The following is a 17813-nucleotide window of genomic DNA, read 5'->3' as shown; positions in this document are numbered from 1 at the left end:
TAGCAACGCAGGTGGCTGAAGGGAAGGTTGGCTTATGGTGAAGAGGAACAACAGCGGTTTATGTATGATTCAATTCGATGCTGTTTCTTCTTTTTTTTAAAAAAAGAAAAAAGAAGAAGTATACATATGCAAAGCAGTTAGCATCAATCGACGAAAGGACAAAAAAATTGACGATGTATTCGTATTTTTTAATTCTTTTGCTAAAGAATCGTTCGGACTTTGTTAATTCTTCTGTGGAATTTGTCAGTTATTTCCGGAAATATCAGTTCACTTCAATCAACTATTCCAAATAATCAGAAGCTGATGTATGCTATATGTTAATTGCACATAGTAATCAATTTTTCCAAAGTTTATTTCTGCAAAAAAAGAAGAGAAGTTGGATAAGATTGACTTAATGTAATGATATAATTTTCTTTCAATAAATTGTTAACTAGCAATATTATCAAAAACTTGATGAAAACTAATTTAATTTTTCAGCTGTTGATTTTAGTTAACATTTTAGTTAACATATCATTTGATTTTAGTTAATATAAATGACATATTTTACTTATATTCAGTATATTATTTTGTAATAATAGTATAATAATGCATACGACGATACATACCGCCATATATTTTGATAATGTTAGGATGATCAATTAGTACGAATCCTACCATAATTAATTTCCTTTTAAAATGACACAATTTGTACCAAACTTCCGTGTTTTGCTAGTTAATAACTTTTCCAGTGCTTTTTTTTTATATCTATAATTTCAGTCATTTATAATTTTCATCGATCACATCAGATCACAATGCAGAATATCATTTTTCTACATTTTTAAAAAAATATTGCCTCCTTTAATTTTTTTCTTTTGTTTTTTTTTTCGGAATTGTAAATTTTCTCTTTCTGAAGGAAAATTAGGAATTTTTGTTGTATATAATATAGGGTCGCTTTACAAGAGATATAATAATATAATAAGTAATTTTAACATTCTATGACTAACATTTAGTGATAAATGATGTAATGCGAGATACTTCTCAGTCATATTTTGCATTCTTTCGATGTGTACTTCAATAAACTGTTTCTTCTTTACTTTTTTTAAAGTTACTGATGAATGATGAATAGGATCACGTGTAAATCAAATTTACGTATATTTGTTTCATATAAATGCATTTCGTGTTAATGTCGAAGTATGAGTTAACGTATTTCCTCTTTTCTTTTAGTTAATCATCAGACATTTTAGGTCATCAAAAGCGAAAGAAATGGGAAGCGTTGGAAATTACGCTGAAATAAAATTTTAATACTAATTTAATATTATTTCCTATTTTTTTGTTTATTGTGGCAAAGAAAAAACAAGGTTCATTTATATTTTTTCCGAAGTATTGAATTGTTTCATTTTTTCTGAAAAATAAATGAAACAAAGTTACTCAGTAAAGAATGTGGATTCGATCTCACAGTGTTGCACTCTTGATCATTCATCGATAAACAATAAATCCAGGTTTCTTTTTATATTAAATAATGATAAATTGTCATATTTAGTGCGATTTTCCAGGCTACTGTTTACGATTTTCTTTTTTTTTCTTGGATATCCCATTATTTATATTGTATTAAAAATTGGTGAATTAAATTTGCTAGCAAAAGAAAGGAAACGTCTTTAAAAAAGAAGGAGACATCTAGTCTTAATTACAAAGTAAAACGTATATAAGTTAGGAAGCAAAATCTCTCATTTATCCTCCAGCATTACTGTTATTGAAAGCTCAGCAATAATCTTAATCACAATATTATGACGCAACGTATCAGATGTTTCCGGCTGGAATTTCAAAATCCTACTGTTTCTCATTTAAGTCTCAAAAATCAGTACAATATTTTGTTGACAAAGAAATGGAAGTGATTATAATAGTGTAGGCCTCTGTTTTACCGAATTGTCCGCTTTTCTATTTCAAGAATTCATTGCTCAAATCTTAGCAAAATATGGAAGTTGAGTCATATATCATTCTCCCTTAGTTATTGCTATTTTTGCTATTAATATTGCGTTGCACAGTAAATTAAATAGTTATATATCGTAAAGAAGTAAGTTAAAACGTTCTCAAATTACAGTGTCCTACAAAGCTGTAAGTAAACATTTTGTTCTTTGCTAGCATATTTTCAGAAAGTCATCCTCAGTTGATGTCCTTGACAAAGCGGAATGTCAGCAATCGTCCAGAACTCGATCGCTAAGTAACTTTTCCTTCAAACTTCGCGATTCTAGAAGTCAGAATTTTGTTAATGTTGCTGGTCACGAAGATACTAATTTTGTATCATTAACAAGTTCTTCCACACCTGCTGAAATGGAACGAATTACGGTTTCGTTGTCAGCACTTGACAAAGAAGTTGAAACATCCTGTTGTATAGGTTGGTCTGTTTATTATTACAATCCTCTTAGAATCGCTCTATTCATTGCTCAATGAATTACTCATGTTTAGAATGATGTTCTTTACATCACTCATTAGTTGATGTCAGTGTACTACGTTTTTCTCTTTTTTTTCCTTGAAGTTATGCAAATTCTTCGTCTATATTATAAGTGGAGTTGAATTGAGTCATATTCAAAGTAGGAGAACTTTTGAAGAAAAATAATGTAAATAACTCAGTGTTGAGATCAGCCAAATTGGTACTTCAGAAAGAAGGAGTGCTTTTGGTTGAAAACTGAATACTATAAATTCCTTGTAATGATATCAGGTGAAAGTGTCGCTTTTCTGAGTGAGAACTGATAAACACCACGTATTACTGAATAGTTTTCACTGAAAGAAAGAACTTTCAAAGAAAAGAATCTTCAAAAAATTCTGAAACATAGTTTTAAAATTTTACATATGATTGCCAAAACTGAATTGAGGTTCCTCCATTGCATCCACTCAATCATATATTATTATACGTTATTATTACTTATTACATTGTCTGTATTGATTATGATCTACTTTAAAATCCTTTAGAATGTAATTTCAAAAAAGGTTTTTTCTTTCATGTTAAATCAAACTACATAACGCATTTTGAATATTTAGGGTCCCGTTTCAACCGCATCACCCGAAATTGTTTATTATTATATGTATAACATTTCTTGACTTAATTTAGATTATCATTTTTTCTTATCATTTGAAATGTTTTCATTACTTTTACTTTAGTTGTAAAACAACTAGCTGCATATGAAAAGGAAAGAGATAGAAAGCGAAAGAAAAAAAAGAAAAAAGTATTTCCTATATTTTCTTCGATTTGTAAACTTCCTCAAAATAAAAGTAAGACTTTTTGTTGATCAGCATATTTCCCTTCATCTGCTTATTTTCATGCAGCTAAATAAAAAATTAAGACGTTGTGCATATTTGCTTCCTGCAATGACAATTTCATTTCGGTTCTTTAAACCCCTAAATAACATTTTTCGTGAAATTTTTTTCCCATCACATTCTCGACATTGACATTTTACTCGTATCTAACTTTAAGTTTCACAGCTCTTCTCAACATTGAGGATTGAGTTTTTTTTTTTTTTTTTTTTGCAGAAGTACCGATGCTTCCGTTTATTAGGAATGGCACTAATCATCATCATAATTCCAGATGTTTTCCAGCATTTTTCGATGCGTAATAGGATATATTTAGCAATTATATCAATAAAATCAAAAATCAATAAAACATTTGATAAAATTGGCCAATAAAAGCTTTTATGTTATTATCATATGAATGAAATTTGATTTAATATGTAAAATGCTTACCTGTATGATCTCTGTCCTGATTTGAATTCAGCTCACTGTATTAATGCATTTTTCACCGTATATTTTCATCCATATATTTTGCTCTTTTTTTTGTTGCACGAAACATCATATGAATATTCAAAATTTCCACCTCATATTGACAAATTTATTGATAATAACTGATAAGTATGTTTTTCACCCGTTTTAAGGATGTTTTCTGCAAAAATTCCGTTTTTCTCTTTCTGTAGAAGTTTATGATGCTATCTAAGGAAACAAATTAAGGAGGAATGGAAAAAATATGAGACCATTTGTTAGATAGGCTTACATTTTTCGATAATCATTAAGCAATTGTAATCAGCTTTCCAATTCTTCTTGATTTTTTGCATTATTATCAAAAATTAGTAATCATTTTTCTTTTTTTTGCATCTCATTATATGAAATTATCTTAAACGTATTTTTTTCAAAGAGATTGATAATTTTGTAAATTTTATTATCATTTTTTTGAGAAGGAAGAAGAAGCGAAACAGGAGGTAAAAAGATGGATTTATTTTTTTTACATTGTCTTCTTCAAAGATAACTTCTATAATATTCATTGATTCATATATCATTTGTTAAGTTACAATTCTGTTTAAATTACTTTCATTTTTAGAAGATGCGAAAAAAAAATTGAATCAAAAGTTATTTGATATTGTTCTGTGAACTTTAGTTCAAAATCATGTTTTTCTACTTTTTTTTTCTCGCTATAATACATCATTCTTATTACGATTAATACCTATTAGTAACGAATGATGTATTTTGCGGGGAATTAAAGCTCATTTAGAATTTTAGATTGTAATGTACACTCTAAAATATTGTATTTTTTTTTTTTGCTTGTATGATAACAGGTTTGACTATTAGCAGGAGCAACGTTCACACTGAAATGAATAGCATTTGTGGTAAAAAAAGAAAAGTGTTAAAAATTAATCAGTGATAGTACAGAATATACATAATGCTTTAAATTGGAATGTCTTCCGGATGATTCTTATCCGATTTTCTTCCTTGCATCTTTCTGCTAAGTTTGTTAACATATTAATATCATTTTCAAGTAATTGAAATATTAAAATACTGAATTGATTGAATAGCTTGAAGGAAATTTAAAGATTCTAATTTTACCCTCTGTTAAAGAAACAGAAAAGTGGAGTATATTCTAAGATAAATTTCATTACAAAGCGTCAATTATCCGATACTGAAAACATGTAGTAGTTGATCATAAAAGCAGTTGTTTAACTAAAGAATTGATCCCAAAACGAAGAGAAGAAGGAATAATTCGTACAAAACTTATGATTTGTCATCTATGGTAACCGTTAATATAAGATGCAAAAAAAAAACATCCTAATATTTTTCAAAAAACATCTTTATATCGTATTTTTTCTATTTGAAATTTTAGAAAGGTCGAGAAGCTTAAGCGTTGATGGTCGGAACCGATCTGCTTCACGGAATTTAGACTTACACGAGAAGTCGGATAAAATTCCACATTTTTGCGAAGATTTAAGTGCATTAATGGAAGAACCATTATTTGACCCATCGTTATCATACTTTATTTCAAGACAAAACACCTCATCAGATCATGGTTTGTTTTTGTTTGTTTGTTTGTTTTTGATATCTGGTTCTTAAGTTTATGCGAGCAATTTTAAACATTTTGATTAATGTTGAGGGAACGTGCTGTTTGTTCAGTTAATAAAATTGCCAGTTCAAAGGCCAAAGTTGTTTAAGTGATTGTTTTTTGTTGAAATTTATGTTCTCACCTTTTTTTTCCTGATTCAGTCATTCACATTTGAAAATATTTTACTAACTGTTACTAGTAGCATAAATGCCATAGCATCAAAACTATTATTTTGCTGTAATAGAAGTTAGTTGTTATTTCGAAGAGAAAAATGTCAGTTTCTATCATCTTATTGGTTATTTTTCATTCTTCTATGTTCTTAATTACTTTTTAGTATTTTCGTTAGACCTAACGTACACAGATTTTCAGTAAATTTGGAAATGAAAAAAACGAATGTTTATATTTTTGTTGTTTGATGTTTTTGTTACCGTATTTGCTGCATTAAAATAGTAGGAATGTCGTGAATTTCATAAAGACAGAAAATGTCCGTTATCTGCATTGGATCGAAAATTTTCAGGATCTGCATGTAGTGATGTCGATGATAGTCATGATGATATGCAATATGAATCAACTGATGCGAATGTTGTAAAGGACAGTCGAAATTGGCAGTTGGCGACAAATTTATCTGAACTCAAAATTACACCCAGTAAAGAAATGTTATATGAACAGCGTTTCGTGAGTTTTCGCACTTTTCTTTTTTGTTTTGTAATTTTGTTAAGTTACGAAACTATAAGTATATGAAATTCATAAATCACCTCTATTTAAGGATCGGAAGATTCTATCGAATGAATTACCATCGCCTAGGAATCCAAAAAGGTTGTCCGATTCATCTATGGCTATTGGAAATGCATTGAATTTTGCCCTACAGGTCGCGAAATTTCCGAAAATTAATCCTACTGATGAAGCAGATGGACAGAAATGTCAGGAACTTGAAAGGCAACCAGAATTAAGGTGCATTTCAATTCTAATTTTACTTCCAAATTTCAGTGACTTGAAGAGTGGCTATAAATCCACCAGTAACTAATAGCGATAATGGCCTATAATAATAGGTTAATCTAATATCAAAAATTTTTCATTTAACAACTTATTGCTAAAAATGAAAATTATTCTTTGACTTTTTGTTAACTAATACGAAAGGACAAGAGTAAGTTATCCATTCACTATGGCTTATGCTTATTATGCTTACCGTGAAGATCATATAATATACATCTCTCATAAGAGATTTAAACCTACTGCATTTGATCCATTTGTATCTTATCTAAGTTGTCGATGAAGATCGGATAATTTCAATCATTAAGCTGAAAATTTCCATCACTTATTTGGAACGGTCGAAAATTCATATAACAAAAACCAATTGGTGTGAACTGGTTTTTTTCGTTGTTTTTTGCAACAGATGAAATTAATTTCATCTGAAATATGCAATGTATCGACATACATTTGCAGTGAAACATATCCGAAAAGTGAGCGTCCTTCCGATGCCGCCAATCCCACTTCTTCATCGTCGTTTTGCATTAAATTTCCAATCACACTTTCGGGTTCTTCACGTGAGTTGAGTGTCATATCAGAACACAGTGATCTCTATGCTGTGAGTTTTTGGCATATTTAAAATTTAAAAAAAAAAGAAAAAATACTGTTTAACGGAGAAATGCAATCTATTTCCGTGATAATACAGTAATTGTGCGATTGCTTTCTAATCTATAATTTACCTTCTCTCAATTTTCGAGCAGAAAAATTGAGTATGCTTAAAAAGTAAAGTGAATAAAAAATGCGGAAGAAATTGCAGAAAGATTTTAGAAATCCACATAATTACTTTTCATATAGCATGAATAAATATATCGTAGCATTTATTACTACTGCCAAATATTTAAGATTTCGAGCAGTTTCTTTTTCTCATATTCCTAATTAATGCACGAATTTAGCGTTTTCTGAAACACCATTTGTTGTATTTAGATGCTCGTTATGTCCATTTGTCTTTTTGGACATGTGTAGGACAGTGTCAATTTGTGCGAAATCTTACATGATCACTTTGCCTTATGGGAAAATGACAGTAATTGCGAAAAATGTTCATTCAGGCGAACATTCAAATCTCCGTCACCATAATGTCAAAATTTCTTTGCACTTTTGTTCATGCACTATATGGCACACATTTCGCATTCGAAATACGTTTAAATGTTCAAAATCATTATTTGAAATTTAAAAGTAATATTTTCAGACTTTTTTTCTGCAGGAAAATGAAGTGTGCAACTCGGACACATCAATAAATGACCCTGGTTTGCTTAAAACAAGAAGAAAGATTAGTGAAAATGTAATAAGTCATCGTGAAAGAGCCGTTGATGTTGATGGTATTGTTTCGCAACATCGTCGTTGGCGTTCTGAAAGCAGAAATGTACTCAAAAAGATATATGACCAAGAAGAACGGGTGATTTCTGCTCAAATTGATTTTGAATTTCGAGAACACAAATCAATAATTTCAGTATCTGTGGTGCATATTCTAGATCATTACATAGTTCCCATTTTTTTTCGGCATACTTGGCTATGGAAAGGAAATTTTAGGCGAAACTGCAGTTGAATTCTTTATGTTAAACTATGTAAAGAAATTGGTGTATTTTTGTGCTAAAAATTCTGTAAAAGTTTTAGCAGCACTTCAACAGAAATTGGTGTATTTTTGTGCTAAAAATTCTGTAAAAGTTTTAGCAGCACTTTAACTGATATCACTTCATCAAGTAGTGTTTTACACCGGTGTTGTTCAAAATTTTGCACAGAAATCACTTTTTGAATTTCAAAATTTTTTTTAAAAATTTCATTTCAAGAATATTATCTTGAGTTTCTGGCATGAATTTTTTTGATCATTAATTTAGGTATCACTAAAAAAATCAGTGCCGTTGCGTAATTCTTCGTCACGAAATGGTGATCTTTCGGGACGGTGTAAAAGTCAAATGATTTTGAAAGAAGAAAATGATTTCATCAAAAATTGGGCAAAACTTGAGATAGCAGATGGCATAAAGAATTTGTCATCCTCATCTCCGAACGTCAATGAATTGGCTGTACCATCTCCAAGTCACCAAGGTTTTTATATTTCATAAATTTACCATTCATTCATCATGGATTAGCTGACAGTTCGAAAGTGAACTAAAGCTAATGCAAATCATAAAGCAAGTCACATATAACAATCCTTCTTATAACTTACATGGTTAATACTTTCATTTATTGGATTTATGATTACTTACTTCACGCGTAGCTTTCATTTCTTAAAGTGGAGAAACTTTTCATTGTAATTTGGTCTCTAGATATGAGCATTAGATTAGCAGTTTAAAAATATCTACCTTTTTAAAGACTATAGGGTACAGCACTGTTAAACATAAATGGAAAATCTGTTTTTTTTTTTTTTTTTCACTTTATAATCAGATACTGTTTTGTAGGTAATGTCGAACAAGTATCGCAAATTATGCAACTTCATCCAAGCATTCAGCAGAAAGAGAAATATAAGTGGAAAGAAGCTTTACCAGCAGCATTTGGGCCGCACCAGGTACAATCCATTTCAGTTTAAAAATTTGTCTAATTTATGGGACGAAATTTGAAACTTAAAATTTTTCACAAAAAAACTAATTGATGTAACACTAAAATTATCAAAGACAACTGGGTCGATCAATCATTTAATTAACATCATGGAATGATTCATGCTAAAATTTATGTGGATGAATTACATATAATTTGAATGCATTTGCGGTTCATTAATTTGAGTTTTATTTAGTTTATCATCTTTGCTACCAGGGAGCACATGCTACAAGCAAATTAAGTTTGAAAAAAAAAAGTTTTCAGCTTCATCACATGTTGTTTTTACTTGCGAAATTCGGTAAATCTGTATACAGCTTAAATCCTATCCAACGCTGCATGAACTGATACAGTTGTAGTGTTTATTTTTGCTGTTGTTTGTGGTGTCAGATCATATGATCATATAGTCATTTGGTATGATTCATATGTTAAGATATGGTCATATGGTATGATCATCTCTGTATTAGCAATATACACTTGAATTTAATAAAATGATGTGATGTGATGTGGTGTGAAGTGAAGTAATGTGTATCGCAATTTAATTATTTAGACGAGTTATTTGCTATATTGAAATATAACTTTATAATCAGCCTACTTTTCGATGAAATTCAAGATATATTCAAGATGTGTTTCATCTTCATAGCTTATCAAGACTTTTCAAAAAAATGCAGTCTGGAGAATCATTTCGAGAGAATTTCAAACTAGAATAACCTAAAATCGAAATTTGATGAAAATTTTAATGAATTTTTCGTGGGGAACGAATTAGCTGCTACTTCTCAGGAATTCTGTCGTGTATAAGTTGTTGTGGTTCCAGCTTTACACCTGCACTATTCTTTGACCATTCATAATTCATTACTTATTTATTTTCCTTTTTTAAATTACAGAAATGATTACAGGTCATTGGACCAGTTCAACGATCTTCTCGGACAGCAGCTACTGCTTCCACACGAAAGACATCTGATAGGTTCGATTTACTTTTAGATAATGCTTTTTTTTGGTATAGAGTAAGAAAAAAGTGTTGTTCACTGCTAAAATTAAGTATCCTGAAATTCGAAAGCATTGAAGAAAAAGAAAATAAAAAGATATGAATTTTTCTTCAGTTCTGTACAATATGAAAAGAAAATTCGCGTGGAAAAGAAACATTCGCGGAAGACAAGCACACTGTTCGATTTCTTTCGTGTAAGTAATTTATATTTCTACCAACTATTTTTAAATAAATCCTTCAACGGTAGATGAGTCTTTTCTCTGGATTTTCTAAACTTGGATTATCAGCATAATTTTGACTCATTTAATAAAAAATATATTGGGAATGTTTAAATTATGATAGTGACTAACTAGATAATACGAAGGAAGTACACTTTTCCTACCGATAACACATTGTTAGCTGAACCGGAGGCTATTATTTTAGAAAAACATTAAAGAAGATTTTAAAAAAAATATTGAATTCTAATGAAGTATAAGTCAAAGTCTAAAACTCTTTATTCTAAAATGTCCGATTGATTTTGATGTATTTGATTTTTCACTTGAATTAATCCCACTGAATGCTTTTTTCCTTTTTATAGAAACCGGATTTACGTTTTTCGGATGTTGTCACACCGATTAATGATGTTGGTTTTGCCGCTTTTTTCTTTTGAAATTTTATTAAAGAAAAAAGTAGCACAAAATATTCCACACAGCTTAAAATATGGTTTAGCACATTTTCCACTGCTTATTAGATAATTCAGACCAAATCTCAAATTTATTTTCCCAGTTCATGTCTTAAATCCTAGGCTAGAACCTGAAAATTAGTGAAATAGTGTTTCTCATTCAACAAGGTTCTAGAATATGGTTATAAGGTATTTCAGCAAATTTTCGTGTTTCCACTTAGTTTGACATTTATATTCATATACAAAATTTGGCATTATTTGTCTTAAACATTTATATTCATATACAAAATTTGGCATTATTTGTCTGAACAGTTTTGTACAAAGTTATGGTATCTTTAATTATGATATTATTAATTCTTCATTTTTCATGTTTCTTTTCAGAAACGATCAACAATTGCAGAAGGATTTGACGGTTAGTTATTATATTAAATATTCCAACAGCAGGTTATACATATCTTCATTTCCCAACATTTCATTTCTATTCTAAATGAAATAAGAGATAGAGATTTAAATGTGCTAACATGGATTTTGCTAAATATTCCAATAGCAGGTTATATATATCTTCATTTTCTGGCATTTATTTTAGTCTAAATGAAACAAGAGATGTAGGTTTAAATATGCTAACATTGATTTACAGTTTGATAGAGGTCCTGAAATACTTCATTATGCTCTAGATCTCTAGATATCTTACGATAATGGAACGAGTATTGCCTATAAACATAGGTCGATGCTACTTTTCCGGCATTATTTGCTTTTTCCAAGTTTATATTTTCTCCCCAGTGAATTCATTCGTCGATTATCCATCCACTTCTCTTTGTTTCCTAATCTTCTATATCATACGGTACTACACTTACTGCAAAACTGCAAACAAACATTGTGAATCAACAAAAAAAAAAAAGTATTTTGGTCGTCTACTTCGAAAATTCCCTTAGTTTCTGCTAGTTTTGTTCAATTCATAAACCAAAGTACTTTTTCGATATTAATTATTGAATTTTGACTCCAATGGATTACTCATGGTGCTCATTTCTTAAGTATTTGCCATGCTTTCATTCTATTAGTATTCTGAATCGATTTAAAAAAAAAAAAAAGCAAAGGAAACCTTTTCCATAAAATTTTCAGTATTATTGTATTTTTGGAAAACGGAATTGAATCATATTTGAAATATGGGCGTAGATAAATTAATATGAACTGAAGGTTCATTATTTGTTTTATTTTCAATCTTAAATTTTGAGAAGGAAGCGAACGTTTTCACTTCATTACCTTACATTTGCTAAATTCAGTACTATTTCATCCATAAAAATTCAACACTATTTTATCCATAAATTTAACCATCAAATATCGTATAGTTGCTGAGTGCTATCAAAACAGGGAATGATTCCTCTGTTTTCCTTCCATTTTTCTTCTTTTTTTCAACTTAAAGATTCTTTTCCCCCTGATAAAATAGCAATAAGGAATTGAAAGCAGGAGTGGCGAATAATGAAGAGATTAATCATTTCACACATATTTTTTCTTGTTCAATTGGATCAAAGTATTTTTATCCCTGTGAATTGAAAGTTTTGATAGCACTCAACAACTACACGATATTTGATGGTAGAATACAAAAGTTTTCCAAATTATGACACATAGTTTGACTGCTTATTTCCATCTTTAATCCGTCATGCATGAAAAAGAAAAAGAATTGGAAACATTGGAGATGTCCGGTCTAAAATGATTTAATTCTCCTTCCGTGACTGGTTTTCTTTATTCCGGCAAGAGTATCCACATTAACTGATCGTTTCGAAGTTTGATACATCGTTTTTTATCGGGGAAACTTATTTGGTATATCCATAAGTACAAAAATGCGATGAACGTGACAAGTAGTAGATGACAGTGCTGATCACAAAGGTCGAAGGGAGTAGCATCTTTTCTAATAAAAATATGCCAAAAGCCTTCTTGCATCTAAGCATTCATTTCGTTTTTAAAATATGATTTTTGACTCTCCCCCCTTCCCCCCTCCCCCGCCAGATCTTTCCGGAAACCATGGAAGATAGAGCGGTATGAAATTATACGACGATATGAAGCGTGATGGTAATGTTATTAATAATGAAAAGTGACGGTATTGCTGGATCAGTCAACTGAAGATCAAATTTCTGATGATTTGCATACCTGTTCCATAACTGCATCATTTACCTGTTTCACATTTACCAATGACTTCGGATCTCTTGCATGTGACAAAATAATCAGTCGAGCAAATATTTGTTTACTGCTAGTTTTGAACCGTCATTTGTCTATTAATGAGAATGTTAAACGAATAGTTTGAGGATAATTTTTATTGTTGATCTTGTCTGGATCATTAAGAGATGTGCAACTCTATAAATTACTGAAATCTTGACGAATTTAAAAGAAAAAGATCTCAAAATTATCATTTGAATTTTACAGTTAGTTCGATTTTAAAATTTTCCAGACGGTTCTTTTCTTCCAGAATCACAAATATTGATTTTTTAGGAACACTGGATACTGTTACAAAGCCATTATTGGATAAAATACCAAACGCAATTGCTACAAGTAATGGCCGTTATTTAGCTGCACATCTCAATAAAGAAGCTCAGAGATTTATTCCAGAAGTGTAAGAGTTTTTTCTTTTTTTAATAAATATTTTGAAGAACTGTCTATTTCATGTTGACATACTTTTAGCAATTTATTACTAAATTTGTTTCTAATATTGAAAGCGTGACACAGCTGTTCAAATGGATTAGCGGATATTAAAATAATCGAATAATCAGGGGGTCATTTCATATTATGGTTATCATTCGATGAAGTGTTATTGTCATGACTGATTAACTCTCTTAAAAATTTTCCAAAAAAATGCAGTTGCGTAGTATGTAATAAGCGTTTCTTCTATTTAAAACTCAGTAGTTCTGAAATCGGTTTTAAAATCTAAATTCCAGAAACAAACCAGGATGGGCTGATTTAGACTTATGGATTGAGGAACCGGCAACGTGGTCATCCAGTAATTATTCTCTCAAATTAAGTAAAAAAGAGCGAAAGAAACAAGATATTATTCATGGTTAGGATTTGTTTGCGTTGTGTTTGTAATTATCAGTACCTGTTTTCACTTATTCTATATATTCTTGAATGGTATGAGTATGATACGAGTGACTGAAATTAATTTCAACTGATTTTTGCATATCTGTTTTCAGAGTTATATTTGACTGAGAAACATCACTGTCAAGTGTTGGTAATCCTTCAGCAAGTAAGTATTTTTAATTTAAATTCGGGAGCAAAATCCTATTTAAAAACATTACTTACGATGGACTTAAATTTTCATATGTAAGACAATGACGAGATATGGTATCAAGAAGCTTCTGTACACCTCGAAATCTGTTTACTGAATGGCTTTTTAGATTTTGTTTCGTTAATGATAATATGGATAATTTCCAATCGTTCTTTTTTTTCCGAAATTTTTTCCTTTATTTTCAATCTTTTCCATTTCCGTGATGGTTAAAGGAAGGATTTTGGAGTAGGAGCATATGTAATGTATTAAAACATGAATATGCGTGGCGCAGTTGAAATTAATTTGATTTCTCGAAGTAATCCTCCTTAGCCAAAAATAGATTTTTTTTTTCCTTGTCAGGTATATCAAGAGGGACTTCGAATAAGGGGTATTTTGGATGAGGCAAAGCAGAGCGAACTGATTCCACCCGTATTGGATGCGCTACTTGATTTTCATCTCAATTTTCTGCGACAGTTGAGTCAGAAAAGAATGGAAACAGAAGTTGTCAACTCGGTAGCAAAAATTATTTACTCAGAGGTAAGAAATGCGGGATTATTTGTTATTTCCAAAATTTTCTAATATTTTTTCAGGGATATAGAAGAATTTCGGTGTATATGTGTGTGCTAGTCCTAAGGCTATAACAACCTTAGTAGTTCCAATATTAGAATAGTTGAAGAATACTTTTATAGCTGAGTTTCATGGCTAAGCAACTAATATTTGGTTTGTCGACTTATTCTGAAATTCTGAAATCCTACAATCAACAAGATTTTAATTTCGGAACTTAGGAAAAATGACGCACTAAGTGTCTTGCTTTCCAGGAATGCTACCTTCGTTTCTAGCAGTTGGACAGCGTCACTATTATTTGAGGCTGTCTGATATTAAATTTCTTCTTGCTACTGACAAATTTTTATTGCAGTTTGAAAAGGGAGAACGAAATCAAGCTGCAATATATGCTTACACTGAATTTTGTTCGAAATACGATCAGTGTGGTCGTTTGTACGATGAGTGGATGATAAAAAATGCTGAACTTAAGAAATTTTTCGATGTAAAATAATTTGATCAATTCGAACTAATATTCAGAAATAATCAGTAATAGACGAAATTTATGTTAAAAAGGAAGATTACTCATCATCAGAAGTTTAATTTCACCTATTCTCTTCATAATTTAATTTTTTCCAGCAATACGAACAAGATTCCACTTATAAAGGCCGAACGTTCAAAATGTGCTTGCTGTTGATTGCTCAGAGACTGACCAAATATCCTGTGCTAGTGGAAAAAGTAAATTTTAAAATTTGCATTCTCCATTGAGCTGCAGAATAATCCCGCTTAATTTGTTTTCATAAAATTCTCTTTATTGCTTTTGTGAATTGTTTAGCATAATTTAAGATTGATAGTTCCGGTTTGATCTTTAGATGTTTACATAGAATCACAAATAAGTAAATTTAAGGAAAAAATATGTGCAAGAATGATGAGGAATCATTTAACAATAAAATGTTGCAAAATCAAATAAAAAATCAAAATCATTGTCGTATACCAATGAAGATTGCAAATTTTTGACAGAAAAACAAACGTGGAAAATAATTAGGCAGTTATTTCATCACTTCCGCACTTCGCGACACTTATCCATTCTTCTTATTAATTCCCTAGTTCATGCTAATTTGCATGTCGATCAAAAAAGACCCTTTTTTATCATATGCCATATGAAGATTACATACATTTTTGACAAGAAGTACGATTTATAGAAGATATATATCAGGGATCAATACCTTTAACTTTATTACTTTTAGAACTGGATTTGGTTCTGCTAGTGTGCGTATCCCAATATTTTTCGGAATTTCTGAACGTTATTGATTTATTTACCTCAATACTGATGTGTGTAAGTTGCAGATTGCCGAAATGGAAAGTGGTGCTGCAAAAGAAGAAAGCATACGGGCTCATCAGGCGGTAAAGAAATTTGCAATGCATGTTAATAATGAAATTGCTAAATTAGAAGTAAGTAGGCGTTGGGATCGAGTACGTTCACAAATGGATCGTTCATCGAAAGGCCGCTTTGGTCCGAATGATTTTTTTACAGTATGTTAAATACTAACTGATTAATTTTTTTCTTATTTGTTCACATTTTGATCTGTTTTTCTCTAGAAATAGGATACTTTACATTTAGTGTTGTAGGGTCTGCAAGAATGATAAAGATGGGCGGAAAGTGGAGTAGCAAATCATCATTAATAAAGCCCATGTCCGATCAATTTCAAAGAAGTTAGGCCGGGAAATCTTTTTAATATTAACTTTATTTTTAAGTTGGACCTTTATTAGAATTATTGAAATTGGAATTCTAACTTTTACTTTGATTTCTTGCACATTTCTGTTCTAGTATGATGATCTCATACTAAATGGCAGTGATGAGGAACGACATGTAATTTGTATAGGTGGTGCAGTTTGTCAGAATTCGCAGAAAAAACAATCTGAAGGGACAGGTAAACTTTTCCTTAAATATAGGCTGTCAGTTTTTACGTTTTCTAGTTTGTTTGGATTTCTGCTTCCTATTCTTTTTACTTTCTAGTATTGTTTGACAAATAATATAGTAACTTGTGCTGGATGTTATATGAGATTTTCCGGTACGCTAAACTTTCTGTTCCACTTCACTTTTTCAACCACAGTACGTATGATTTACAGAAAACGGAAAAAAAGACGAAGCATATTTTTATGAGTTAAGTAAAATCATATTTTGATAAAATTTTGGACATGTGATTGTTGCGCATTGTTACCAGCGTTTCTATCATACAATAACGTGGTTTTAGTACAAAAATTTTTCAATTTCCATAGCATGTATGCTGGGGATCGTGTCAGGAAACGTATTCTCGTTCTGTGGAACAAATCAAGAAATATGAATTCGTAGAATTATTATTCTTCCAGAAACTTTTTAAAGTTCTGCATTTCAGAAGTAGTAATAGTATTGTTCGATGATATTCTGATCATGTTGGCAAATTCGAGTAGCAACAAATATGTATTTCTTGATCGTGGATCCGGAGTTAATCTTCTTACTTGCATTTTTTTTCACTTTTAATATGAATGTTGATTTTGCTTGAAATTTTGCACAGTATCTTCCAGCTCATATCACACTTAGCATTTTTTTTATCAAAGTTGAAAATATTCTAGTTTCTCTTTTAAATTATATTTTTGCCCAATTAGAAATACTTCCTAAGTTACGGTCTTTATTTTCCCAGTTACGGTCTTTATTTCTAGATTTTGAAATTTCAAACAGTTTGATGGAATTTTTAGGAAAATTAAAAACCGAAATAATTTTGTCTGAAGAAATAGAGCTTGCAGAGTACAGTGATTGCGCTGAACAAATTACTGGTTCGTGAAGTGCCTCGTAGTACGAAGTTATTTTTCCTACTTTCCGATGATCCTTTTCCTGATTTGTTTGTTGTGAGTTTTGCTTCCAAGGCTGATGTTGACCAATGGAAGAAAGCGATTGAAGTATCAAAAAGTATAGCACCGACACATGGTAAGTTCACTTCAACATAATAATAACATCATTGGAATATAAAATGCAATCTTGAATGCAATGTAAGGTAATGCGTACATATAAGCTCGATGCGGAAGTTTCAGAAATAACCGGATGGACATTATCATATTGTCGTTCATGAACCATAATGAGATTAGGAAGGAAGAAAATGAAATTATTTCCAGGATTAGATCTACTTACTTTTTTCAATATTTATGGTGTGGCACCAAGTTTAAATTTCTTTGTCTGAAAACCAGGAATTAATTTGCTATTATCCTAAGCTTTTTCATTTATATATAAGTACATTTCTATCCCAACTATTCCTATGGATCCAATGATTTCTTTCAATCCGATTTTCCGAAATAATCATTCATTTTGGCTCCCTTCCAAATTAAATTCATTAATTATTTGATTGTTCGCTCTTGTATCATTTCTCCTTTGTTCATGTTTTAATGAGAAATTTCATCATTATATTATTTCTATCAACAACACCGATGATATACCTCGTCTTTCCCACAGGAA

The 17813-nt window shown here is 30.6% G+C and overlaps 2 protein-coding genes across 2 annotated transcripts in view; both read left to right on the top strand.

The window, feature by feature from the left end:
* Positions 1-2126: 2126 nt before the first annotated feature.
* LOAG_06377 (hypothetical protein) lies at positions 2127-9271 on the top strand (the record flags this gene model as incomplete). Its single annotated transcript, XM_020447133.1, has 9 exons — positions 2127-2371; positions 5120-5302; positions 5853-6010; positions 6102-6286; positions 6779-6920; positions 7563-7754; positions 8194-8401; positions 8755-8861; positions 9155-9271. Coding segments are annotated over 9 exons (1501 nt in total), but the record flags the coding sequence as incomplete, so codon positions are not given.
* Positions 9272-12569: 3298 nt separating this feature from the next.
* The window catches only part of LOAG_18670 (hypothetical protein), a gene marked incomplete at its 5' end in the record, with an annotated part of 10829 nt that continues 5585 nt past the window's right edge, over positions 12570-17813 (top strand). The window contains 11 exons of the mRNA XM_020451334.1: positions 12570-12600; positions 13018-13138; positions 13461-13579; positions 13713-13765; positions 14147-14323; positions 14703-14831; positions 14966-15064; positions 15674-15859; positions 16155-16257; positions 16723-16811; positions 17111-17291. Of these exons, the coding sequence (XP_020304890.1) occupies positions 12570-12600; positions 13018-13138; positions 13461-13579; positions 13713-13765; positions 14147-14323; positions 14703-14831; positions 14966-15064; positions 15674-15859; positions 16155-16257; positions 16723-16811; positions 17111-17291 (1288 nt within the window). The remainder of the gene's footprint in view (positions 12601-13017; positions 13139-13460; positions 13580-13712; positions 13766-14146; positions 14324-14702; positions 14832-14965; positions 15065-15673; positions 15860-16154; positions 16258-16722; positions 16812-17110; positions 17292-17813) is intronic.

This window comes from Loa loa (assembly GCF_000183805.2).
Source record: "Loa loa unplaced genomic scaffold supercont3.435, whole genome shotgun sequence".
NCBI lineage: Eukaryota > Metazoa > Nematoda > Chromadorea > Rhabditida > Onchocercidae > Loa > Loa loa.
The sequence above is the reverse complement of the archived record's forward strand: the minus strand, read 5'-3'. Positions and strand labels throughout refer to the sequence as shown.